At 45.0% G+C, this 12,147-nt stretch overlaps 1 protein-coding gene across 5 annotated transcripts in view; it reads left to right on the top strand.

Annotated features, from left to right (window-relative positions):
• BZW2 (basic leucine zipper and W2 domains 2) overlaps positions 1–12,147 on the top strand; it is an 86,264-nt gene that overhangs the window by 32,797 nt on the left and 41,320 nt on the right. For all 5 annotated transcript variants that reach the window (XM_090046851.1, XM_090046849.1, XM_090046848.1 and 2 more), the window contains exon 2: positions 6,016–6,080. In XM_090046851.1, coding sequence (XP_089902977.1) covers positions 6,023–6,080 — 58 coding nt within the window. In that variant the 5' untranslated portion in view covers positions 6,016–6,022. The remainder of the gene's footprint in view (positions 1–6,015; positions 6,081–12,147) is intronic.

Below are 12,147 nucleotides of genomic sequence, written 5' to 3'. Positions count from 1 at the left end.
GCCCACAGCTTCCCTGCCACTGCAACTCCCAGCATGATGGTCTTGGCACCAGTCCCATGCTGAGGTAAGCTGAACTTGGCCTGTATGCAGCGCGTATGACTGTCTTGCCCTGCCCTTGGAAGAGCTGCCTGTGTGAGGAGGCAGGGCTGTACCCACCCTACCTACCTCGGCACTTCTAATCTACCTACTGTATGGGCATTCAGATTATGCACTCACCGTGGCTCATGCAAGCCCCAGGACTCTGTGCCTGCCTTAGTATCACTGTTGCTATTGCTGTTGCAATTGCTTATAACCCCTGGGATCCATACTTGAGCTTGGGGTGGCCAGGGACAGAGGGAAACTTCATTTTATTTTATTTTATTTTTTCCAACAACTTCTTGCCCGTTGTGATGCATAGCCCGGGCATGCAGAGGCTACAGCAACCATGTAGGGATATTTTGCTCACACAAGTGCCTGTCTTCCAAAAAAAAAAAACAGGAAACAATCGTACATGACCCATTTAGTTGCATAGTAATGCATAAGGGAGTGCTCTGCACGTGACCTGCACCAATCACCAACATATCTGCTATGGTATGACTCTATTCCCACATAACTTGCAGGCTCCTTTCTGTTCAAGTAGGTGCTAAAGAATCGGGCATGGTGATCACGTCTGGGGAGGAAGGCATGGGTGTCTGCTGTCTCCCCCCTGCTTTTATTCACTTGAGCCTCTGCAACTCATGACTCTTCTAGCCATCCCTGAACTCCCCCTTGGTCTTGACCTTCCTGGAGATGGCTTGTTTCAGGATGAAGACTTTGTGTAAGAGCTCAAAGGTCTGAGGCTTTCTTGGCTTCTGCAGCCTTGCAGCATGTGATAGGCATAATTTTGGTGCTAGTAATATATTGCATACAGCTTAAATTTGAGATGCTTCTGTGCTGCTGTGCAACATAGGGATTATATTAAAAACCTGGAAGTGTTTCTTTTTGGATTTTTTTTTTCATTTTTTTCTTTTCCTTTTCAAGTCAATTTCAGAACTTTTTACCATTATTCAGGTACATTTTGTTTTATTTGTTAATAGTAGTATTATAAATTTGACTGGCTTTGTCTTCAGTATGGGAGGTCTATGTAGCTCTTTAGATAGCACCAGGTAAGTTTTTTCTTAAGGCTAATGCTGTTGCAATTTCCAAATGGAAATGTTTGTTCCTCCTGGGCTGGTGCATTAAAAGCTAAATATAGAAGAAAGCAGATCCCATGCTGGTAATAACTATGCAAGTCACTCCTGTTGCACTGAACCACTAATCCTTAAATCTGCCACAAGTGGTGAGTCTCTTAGTTATTTGTTCCCAGATTTTAAGAGGGTGCATCTTCAGTTTCTGGAGGAAAAATAGTCGATTCTAAAATCTGTCAAAATGTGTGTATGTGAATATGCTTGGTGTGTCATTCCCCTGCTTCCCCCCTCCCCAAGCCCAGGAACTACGAAAAGACACCCCATGAAAGCAAAAATGTACAGTATTAGAAATAAATGTAAAGATAGAAATCTATACAGCTGTTAGAAAGTTGTTTGGGGGGACGGGGGTTGGGTTTGGGGGTTTTTTGTACTCCATCTTTTTGTCCTAAAAGTAAGCTGATGTCTTCACTAAGGAATGAAGTGATATTGGTACCAGTCTGTTAATACATTTAAGTTCTGAAGGGTTTTGGATTAAATAATGTATGATATGTGACTTGCATAATATTTTCTTTCGTATCTTCCTGCAAGGTGTCTGTTGAAATGAGAAAAGTATTCTTTTCAACCCAACCAGATAACATTCCATGGTGGCTAGCAAAAAATATACTGTAGAGCTATAAATCTGTGGAACTATAGATGACTTTAGTATTAGTGCAATTTTTCTCCAAATAACTGGGCGTTGCAAAGATAATATAGATATGTTAAAACTTCTCAGCTGCTAGAAGTCATGCTACTGCATGCTGCCAGTGTTTTCAGGGTTTATCCTTCATTTTCATTTATAAAACATCTCCCAGTGCTCTAAATAGGAGGCAGGTCTGTGAAGGGATGTCTGGATTTCATCTGATTTATTTTATAATTAAAGTTCCTGAGCACTGCAGATAGGACTGCTAGGCTCCACTGAGTGGAGAGGCTCATCAACTCTTGAGAGTATTTTGTAAGCTCCACTAATGTAATTTATTTTTAAGGTTCAGGTTTCAAAGAGCCTATGGCACTTTCAGAGGGCTAGCCGTGCAGAGTTGTATTTCCCTTTGAATTCTTGTAAAACTATATAGTAATTTTATTTTATTGTGAAATATGTTTTTTTTTTAAAGATAAAAACTGGTTATGCTTTTGGTTCAGGCAGTTTTAACTGCTGACTGGCTCTTTCCTATTTATGACTTGCAAGCTGCACAGCCAGTCATGATTCTTCACTTTCCTGGCCTTTTCTGCTCTTTCTAATATACACTGGTATTTTCTAGCTTCATTTTCTGACTAGCCTTAGATTAAAAATACTGGTTTGCTGAGTTTCACATTTGCAAATGCTGGAATGACTGACATGGGAACCAGTTGATAACATTGTAAATGGAAAAGATAGACATCCCAGATAATAGAAGTAGATTATTACTAGAGTATTATTCAAAGGTTGTTTAAAACAAAACAAAACAACCCCTAATTTACTGGGCTATATAAAAACAATTAACTGGTAATTTCTGTTTCTGCACTCACTGTACATTAACCTGTGATTGATGGTATCTGTCCAGCTGTGAAGTAAAAGGCTAGGAGGAAACACTGACCTTTTGAGACGGGTCCCCACATATGGGGGAGAGGCACAAATTGCAATGATACAAACTGTGGTGCTGCTTTGTGCCTCATCGCACGTCCCTGCATATGCGCTTGAGTTTGCAGCAGATTGTAGGAATTAGAGGTAGGAGAGTCTGGGGACAGCACCTGTGATAGCCTCAGCAGTCTTGCCTGGTGGTGTGCTGGGGCAGCAGGGAGGCCTGGCATTGCTCTGGACAGCCAAGCCTCCTCCATTTGTGCTAGCTCTCACTTGTTTTGTATACATTTGTACTGCTTTTTGTTCAGGGCCTTTTTTTTTTTTTTTTTTTTTACTTTACTATTAGGATTTCCCAGTAGCAAATTTTGCTACCACTCTTGACAAATTGCAGTCCGGTATGCTTTCACATGGCATCACAAATTGCACATCCCTGCATGTTGGGGACCCGCACTTGGTATCTACTTCTAGGCTAGCAGCATGAGAAGGGCCCTAGTGTAAACTTCCTTTACTTAGTTGTCTGATTAATTGGTCCCAAAATGAAGAAATTGCATTTTAAAAATTCTTATTTGTTCTCTGGACTCTTCCATAAAGGTTCTCCTTAAGATTTTGTTCTGAACAGGTAAGACTTTTAAGATGTTTCTGTTAGGGCTGTGCGAAGCTTCGGTAGCTGATTCAATTTGGAGGAGGTTCAGCGTGACTCAGGGACTGAATCTCTGAATCTGAACTGAATCAGGAGACTGAGTAAAAGCTCCAAATTGATTCGAAGCATCTGAATCAATTCGGAAAAGCTTCAGCCGATTTGGAGATTCGGCCATAGACTAAACAGGCAGCTGACAAATCGGTTGGCGTTGCGGTTGGGAGAGGGATTGGGGCTGGGGCTGGGCCAATGGGGGCACTTTACTTGGGGAGGCAGCCGGGGGGCATGAGACACGGGTGCGGTGGCGCTGGGAGTGGGGGCTCTGCCCTGCTGCCACTTGCCCAGCTGGGGCAGGAGGGGTGCAGGATATAAGCGTGGCTTACTCTGAGTGAAAGGGGGAAAGCGGCAGCAGGGCAGAGCCTCCGCTCCTAGCACTGGTGCAGGTGCAGCAATGCTGGGAGTGGGGGCAATGCCGTGCTGCTGCCCAGAGTGAGCCACGCTTACATCCTGCCCGCCCCACACACACAGACTAGTTGGGCAAGAGGCAGCACGGCATAGCCCCCTCAGCTTCCCTTGCCAGGACACAGGCAGGCACAGCTGGAGCAGTCATAGAAACTGATGGCTATGCTGCCTGGTCCAGTCTCCTGGAACTTGGGGGGGGGGAAAAAAAAGCCCCACACTCACTGGCTGCAGGAATGGTGATTGGGGCCTCTGGGGGCTTATGGCACAGCCCCCCGCACAGCATGGGGCAGTGGAGATTGCCCCTACCCTCACTTGGCACCTGCACGGCAGCCCATGGTGCGGGTGCAGCATGGTTCAGCAGGGCACTGTGCACTGTTTGGGAGCTGGGACAGCTCTAGCAGTCAGCTGGAGCCCAGCAGTGCTCAGATCCTTGGGCCCAGCTCCCAGGCAGTGTGCAGTGCCCTGCCGAACTGTGCTGCATCTGTGCCGTGGGGCAGCTGCTGTGCAGGTGGCAAGCAGGGGGGTGTGATCCCCACTGCCCCATGTTGTGCAGGGGGACTCTGCCATGAGTGCCCAGAGGCCCCAATCACCGCTCCTGCAGCTGGGTGAGTACAGGGCTTTTTTTTTTTTTTGATGCCAGGACTAGGCTGAGGCCGGGCAGGGGATGGGGCCAGGCAGGGCAGCCATGGGGGCTTCTCCCACAGCCTGGGAAGAGGCAGTCACAGCTGGAAGACCTGCCCGGCTGTGCCTGCCTCTCCCCAGCCGATCTGAATCACTGAATCTGTCCAAATCAGCACCGAATCTGCTGAATCAATTCAGGACAGTGATCCAAATCTCCAATCTTTTTAGTTTGCCGGTCCGCAGTATATCTAATTTACATATTTAAATGTAATTTTTATGGTGGGGTGGGGTTGTGAGGTTGGGTTGGGGCACCAGGGGACCCTGCAGGGGATTGGGCTGCACAGGCAGTGGCCCAGGGGGTCTCAGCTGGGGCTGCTCACGAAGAAGGGGCTCTGTTGCTTTTCCAAGAGCAAGCAACAGAGCCACCTCCCCACCCTCTGCCCCGGGCATTTCCCGACCCACATTCCCCTGCTCTCAGCTGCGGGCGGAACTGGGGGGGTCCTCCCTGGCCCAGTGTGGGCCCCGGTACCTGGTGCACTGGCAGTGCCTTGCCAGGAGCGGTCATGGTGGCCGGAGTGGGACAGGGCACATAGAGTCAGCTGCCTCCCTCCTGGGGCTGCCGTGCCGCCCAGCTTTAACCCCGCACGTGACTGCTGCTGGTGGAAGCCATGGCCCGGCAGCCAACCCACCACAACCCGGGATCGTGGTTGGGAACCCCTGGGCTATCCAATAGAAACAATTTTACATATGAAAAAGTGGGGGGAGGGTTGAGGAGAGACCAGAAGGAGATGGGAAAGCTTGTAGGTGTAGCAAAATTTTATTATATTCTCAAAAATGTGCATTCAGCTGCCAGTTTAGCATTCAGTTTAACTTTGTGCAAAAATAGCTATGTGATTAAGCCAATTATACTAATGCACTCAAAACAGGACTGAGATACAAGTAGAAAAAAAGTATATTTTTTTACGGAACAGAATATTATTAAATACCTTATTACAAATATGAATTGTATGTACTTACTGACATTTAAAACAGAAATATGAGGAACAACGGCTAGAACTACTTTAATGGTTTTGTGTGGTGGGTATGTGCTAGAGGTATGCTGAGAAATTCACACGTAGTCCAATTCACTGTAGGTATTTCTTTACTGCTTCAACCTGGTAGTATAAGGAGCTGGAATCCTTCCTTACCCAAGGGAGTGAAAATTGGAAAGTAGCATCTCTTGCAGAAGAACAAGCTAAGTTTAGGAACAATCTGAGGGAGTTGATTAGTTATGAGTGTGTTCACTTAAACAGCAATAAAAGCAAACCCCAAGAAAGAAGTGTACCTAGGCACAAACACCCTGTATGTTAAAACTCCCATGTGCTTCTGCCCACTCAATCACATTCTATTCAAATTGTAGTAGTGTAGGTCTCTACATTTAAAAATATGTTAATTAAATATTGTTTTTGCCATTGCAGGATTTCAATGCATTTAATTATTTCTTTGGTCTCCCAGGAGATCCTGTTATCTGTTAATAGTCTGGAAGTTTTTAAACATTTTTTTTCTCTTTTTTGCAGAAATTTTATGAATAAGAACCAGAAGCCAGTGCTAACAGGCCAGCGGTTCAAAACTAGGAAGAGGGGTAGGCTATGCAATTTCTTTTTTATTTACCCTTTATGAAAGCAGGATTATTACTGTTACATAAGATGGGGATGTCCAGTGTCTGAGCAGCCAAGGGCCACATGTTGTGCGGGCTGCACCCTATTTTCCTATTTTCACCCTCCACCCCCCTCCCTCCTGTGTGTCCCCTCTTTCCTGGCGGTGCAGGCTGCACAGGGCAGCCCACCCTGTAACAGGCAGCCCAGCTGTCCTTGCTGCACGCATAGCAACACCTCCTTTTTCCGCTGCACAGTAGGCAGCATGGGCAGCCTGACTTCCTCTGTTACAGACCGCACGGCACCCTGTCCTACCATTTGAGTACCATGGGCATCCTGGCCCCTTTTTCCTGTGCTGCCCTGCCCCAAGAATTTGGGGCAGGAACCAGAAGCCAGAGGAAGGAGAGGAAGCCTGGAAACCTTGTCTGAGAGAAATGGGCAGACTCTGGTCCCCAGGAGCCTGCACTACTTCTTAACCCCTTGCAGGCTGCCAGTTGAGCAATCCTGATATTTGGCATTGCCTGCTATTTTTGCTATATCCTGTAGTTTTAAATGCTTTTGCTTTTAAGATCTAGAAATTGGACAGATGGAGTAAGTGTTGAGTTTGGTAAGATTAAGATGTTTCCCCCTCTCTGTGTTAAAATAGTTACCAGTTTAATTTTAACAGTGGAATTATGCTTTTTAAGAACTTTAGAAAGGACTTTTGGAGCTTAGGCTTGATTTTAATATTAGTGTATAGGAGGGTATAGGGAAGAATAACAATTTAACCAGAACTACAGTAGATATAGGTACTGGAAAAATAGTTGTTGATATTTTTAATAATTCTTCCAGCTGCCACTCTAAAGATACCTTTTTGATAAATATTTTTTGAAGAGAAAAGCAGCATAACAAGTTTTGAAATTTAAATTTGATAGTTTTAGTATCAAATCTGTATCCCAGAAGTTTTGATACAATTTTCCAATATTTATTTCTACTGTGATTTAATTTTAAGTTACTTTTCCATTTAAATTAAAAATACCACAAAATTAATTCCCCTTTTCAGGAAATATCGATAATTTGATATTTTAAATATAACTAGTATCCATTTCTTTCTTTTCAACATTTCACAAATGAAAGTGTATTATCTGTACATAACTGGCATAATTGGCATGAATATGTTTTATGCAGCGGGAAGTAATTCCAGCCAATGAATGCTGGGGTGCAGTTGACTGGTCACTCCAGGTTGTGGGTTTCATCTGGGAATCCGTTAGGAAAGGCCTGATTAACAAAAATGCTGCTCATTCATTTTAAGGGAAACTCCTAATGGTAATAAATTTGGAAACTGCTGTTAGCAAAATGAAACAATGCAAATTTTAACTTTTTGAAATCTAGTTCTTAGATTATCCTGGAATAATTTTGGCCATTTTCAAAATGTTTCAGTTCTGTTCTGATTTTTGTTGGATCCTGGGGGCAGTAACTAATTCTGTCTATAAATTGACCTTGATTTTTAGTACTTTGGTTTGTAGTGAATTTATTAGCATGTTTAGATGGTATTATGCGCTGACAATCTGACTGAAATCTTTAATCTAAGTTTATCGGTTCTGGAGAGTCTCTTAGAGCCATGTTACCCTCTACTTCTTCCTTAACTAAACTGTAGTAGTCTAATATCCTCATGTTACTTTCCTGTACTATTGACTGTGTGCCATTTTAATGAATTCACTGTTTTCTGTTTGTGGATTGTTGCATGAAGAGTTTCGTTGTCTCTCCAGTAAGTAACACCTTCCCTACTTAACTGTCCCAAGAGAAAACTATTGGTTTTCTTCCTTCCTAGCTATATGTTGCCTGTTTGGGGCTTATATTTTCTTCCTTCCTTTGAGTCCTCCAGAAATGAAATATAGGCATATTCACCCTTATTAAATATTACCACACTTACTCATACAACACACACGTTTTCTCATACAACACACATGCCTTTTCCCCCCAAAGTTAACACTCCAGCACTGGAGTGAATGTCACAAGTGGGAAAGATGATTTTTATGCCTGGAATAGAAGCATGGAGATGCTGTAAAATGGATCCTGCTTCTTCTCTCTTATCTCTCTCCCTACCTTTGTGTTTGCAGGAAGGGAGCAGTGGAGACTAGTCTTCAGTAGTAGCTACAGTTTTAACCTTTTCACAGCTGAATTGGAGCAGAGTATAGAGCCAAATCCTTGGAGGTTTTTAAGACCCAGCTAGACTTGCCTGGGATGATCTAGTTGGGGAAGGTCCTACTTTGAGCAGGTGGTTGGACTAGATGACCTTCTGAGGTCCCTTCCACCCCTAAGTTTCTATTATTCTACAAAAAAAAGAAAATCTTCAGCCTTCCTTTCCTCCTACTCATGAGAAAGCAGCCAGTTCAGCTCTGAAAGAGATGTGGATAAGATTACACATTACATTTAGACCATGTTAACTACACTTAAAACTTAAATGATCACACACTGAGGCTTCTTAACAAGAGCAAAGTGCCCCTTACACTGCTTTGAGCAAGGATTATCTTTGAGCTGTGCTATCTAGCTTGAGTTTAATTCAATTTCTGAACATTCACCTGAGAAAATCACCAATTGTGCAGTCCTCCAGTATCAGGAGGCAGTGCTCCCTGGTGGACTAGCTATCATCCATGCTTAATGGGTACTTTGCGTCAGTTTTTTACCAGTCCTATGGGACACCCCTGCCCACTGTGGGTCAGGGAGGCCTAGGTGAGGGAGATTCCTTGCCCTCTATCAAAGCTGATCTCATGAAGGAACACCTTGATAGGATGGATACCTTCAAGTCAGCCAGCCCTGATGGGTTACACCCAAGGGTACTCAAGGAGCTGCCGAGTATCATAGCTCAGTCCCTGGCACGGATTTTTGAGAACTCCTGGTGCTCTGGTGAAGTACCTGAAGATTGGAAGAAGGCCAGTGTGGTGCCTATCTTCAAGAAAGGGAGGAAAGTGGATCTGGCAAACTGTAGGCCCATCAGCCTGACTTCTATCCTGGGGAAGATCTTGGAAAAGATTATCAAGGAGGCCATCCTTACAGACTAGCTGGTGGCAATATCCTGAGGGATACCCAGCATGGGTTTGTTGCAGGTAGGTCTTACTTGACCAATCTCATTTCCTTTTACGACCAGGTGACCTATCACCTGGACAAGGGGGAAGAGATTGATGTCGTATGTCTTGACTTCAAAAAAGCCTTTCGACCTGGTATCCCACAATCACCTCTTGGCAAACTGGCTAACTGTGTCCTCGACCTTGCCACGATCCGTAGGCTGGGGAATTGGCTCTGTGGCAGGACCCAGAGGGTGGTGGTTGATGGAAGCCAATCGTCTTAGTGCGCAGTCACCAGTGGGGTCCCTCAAGGCTCTGTCCTAGGGCCTATACTGTTTAACTTCTTCATCAAGGATGTGGACATTGGTATCAGAAGCGGGCTGGCCAAGTTTTCTGACGACACCAAACTCTGGGGTAAAGCATCCACACCTGAGGACAGGAGGGTGATCCAGGCAGATCTTGACAGGCTCAGGAAATGGGCGGATGAGAACCTGATGGTGTTTAACACCAGAAAATGCAAGGTTCTCCACCTTGGGAGGAAAAACCTGCAGCATGCTTATAGGCTCAGCAGTGCTACGCTGGTTAGCACTACAGATGAAAGGGGCTTGGTTGACCACAAAATGAACATGAGCCTTCAACGTGATGCTGTAGCTAGTAAAGCGAGCAAAACACTGGCTTGCATCCATAGATGCTTCTCAAGCAAATCCTGGGACGTCATTCTCCCCTTGTACTCAGCCTTGGTGAGGCTGCAGCTGGAGCACTGCGTCCAGTTTTGGGCTCCACAATTCAAAAAGGATGCGGAGAAGCTTGAGAGGGTGCAGAGGAGAGCCACGCACATGATCAGAGGTCAGAAAAGCAAACTTATGATGAGATGCTGAGAGCCATGTGACTCTTCAGCCTAGAAAAGCGCAGGCTCAGGGGTTATCTGGTGGCTCTGTATAAGTTTATCAGGGGCGCTCATCAGGATCTGGGGGAATGTCTGTCATCCCAAGGGATGACAAGATCAAACAGTCACAAACTCCACCACAACCGATTCAGGCTGGACATAAGCAAGAACTTCTTTACTGTCCAAGCCCCCAAGGTTTGGAATAGACTGCTGCCAGAGGCGGTTCAAGCACCCATTTGAACGCCTTCAAGACACATTTGGATGCTTATCTTGCTGGGATCCTTTCGGGTCCTTTCCAGCCTGAATGTCTATGAAATCCAGAACTTGATGGCCCTGGACTGCCATCTGGGAACATTTGGGCAACAGGTATGTGGGAAAGGAGGGGGAAAGGGGGAAGGCGGTAGGGTGACTAAGGGGAGGGAGTCAGGAGAATGGGTCAGAGGGCCAGGATAGGAGGGAAGGCAGAATTTGGTGGGGGGCTGTCAGGCTGCTTCCCACTTTATCCCCCCCCAATTGTCCCTTCCACCTCCAGATTGTTTCCCTGCCACCCCAGTCCAAGACTGGCAGAGGTTCATCCTTCCTGCCTGCTCCTGGGATACTGCAGACCATGTTGACCTTGCATTACCTGGATCTAGGCTTGCCAGGCCCCACAACTGAAGAAAGGGCAGGAGAGAGGGGGTTAAGAGGAGCAGAGCACTGAGGCATTTGATGGGGGCTCAATCCAAGTATGTACAGGTGGCACAGGCTGCTGGGAGCCTGGGAGCAGGCAGGGAGAGCAGGGTGATTTTGGGCAGTGGAGGGGATGAACCAAGTGGTTTAGGGTCCCCCTTCGCCCCTGCCCTTCTTGTGGCCTGTGATGTGGCTAGATAGCTGGTGAGCAGGGCAGGAATGGAGCAGACTGGCAGTATATACATATGAGCAGGAAAAGTCATATGGCCATAATTCTGAAAAATAAGTTTTTGTGAAGGCAGAATAAGAAAAAAGCTTGTGTCTTCTTGTTTAGGGACATGTGGTATGCAAGAAAATATGGTAGCAGTCATGGTAGATTTTGAGGATCTCAGTGAAGGAAGCAAGACTTCCATGAATGTAAAGATGGCTACTAGATGCACACCTGATATGTGGACTACTTGTTTGACACCCCTGTTCTATCTCAATTTAGCTTTCAAAAATCGTATTACATTTACTTGAATACAAAATGAGGTTCTCCTCTTCTCTCCCACATCAGCTGGCGTTGGGACCCTTTTGTCTCTCTTACTTGCATATGAAGTGGAGGTGGGGTGTAGGCACCTGCTGTGACTCTGACTCTGGCCCTGAGCCTGGGTCAGGGTCAGAGTCAGCTCCACAGCAGCTGCCTGTACCCTCCCCTGCTTCCCCTCTGCAGCTGTCCACCAGATGTAGTTTGTGAAAGGACAAGATTATAGCTTTCTTAGTGGTCTAATAGCATTGCTTATTTTAGCAGACAATGTTAGCATTCTTCTCTGCGTTACATAAGACCCCCCTCCCCACATACACACACACGTGCACGCACTCTTGTTTGGAAGCAGGAAACGTATTTTAAATTTACACCTGACCTTCAGTTCTGTTGAAGGGTGCTGTAGGTAGAGCTGATTAGGAAGAAGCAACATGTTTTGAGTTTTTCTGAACATCTCAGAAGAAGTACTAATCCCATCATCATTCACCTGATTGATTTATTAAAATCTAAGCAGAACCTACAAGCTGAGAATCACAAAACTTTTGCTGTATTCATGATTTAGTCATGAACTGGTCTGCTTTTATCCTTCCCCCCTTTTCACTCCTTTATATGCTTTCTTACTTTTTTTTTTTAATTTCGGTTGCCGGATTTTATGACAAGTAAGGGTCATTAGCAGGGATCCTGGTTTTCTTTGATTAAAAAAAAATAAGTTCTCTGATTAAACCCCCCCACCTCCCCAATCCACGATATAAAATCAAACACTACTAATATATATAGGTATAGATATAAATAGGTAACAATTGAACACAATGTTTTATTGATTGAAAAATTTAGTATAAGAATGCAAATTCCCTTGCTTAAGAAGGAACAGAATTTGCCTTATTCTCACTTATTCTCTAAAAATCAATAGGAACTCTCATTATAGTAAGGTG

This window comes from Crocodylus siamensis, chromosome 5, assembly GCF_052110815.1.
Source record: "Crocodylus siamensis isolate JL-2025a chromosome 5, ASM5211081v1, whole genome shotgun sequence".
Taxonomy (NCBI): domain Eukaryota; kingdom Metazoa; phylum Chordata; order Crocodylia; family Crocodylidae; genus Crocodylus; species Crocodylus siamensis.
Note: the sequence above shows the minus strand (reverse complement) of the source record. Positions and strands in the feature narration are given on the sequence as shown.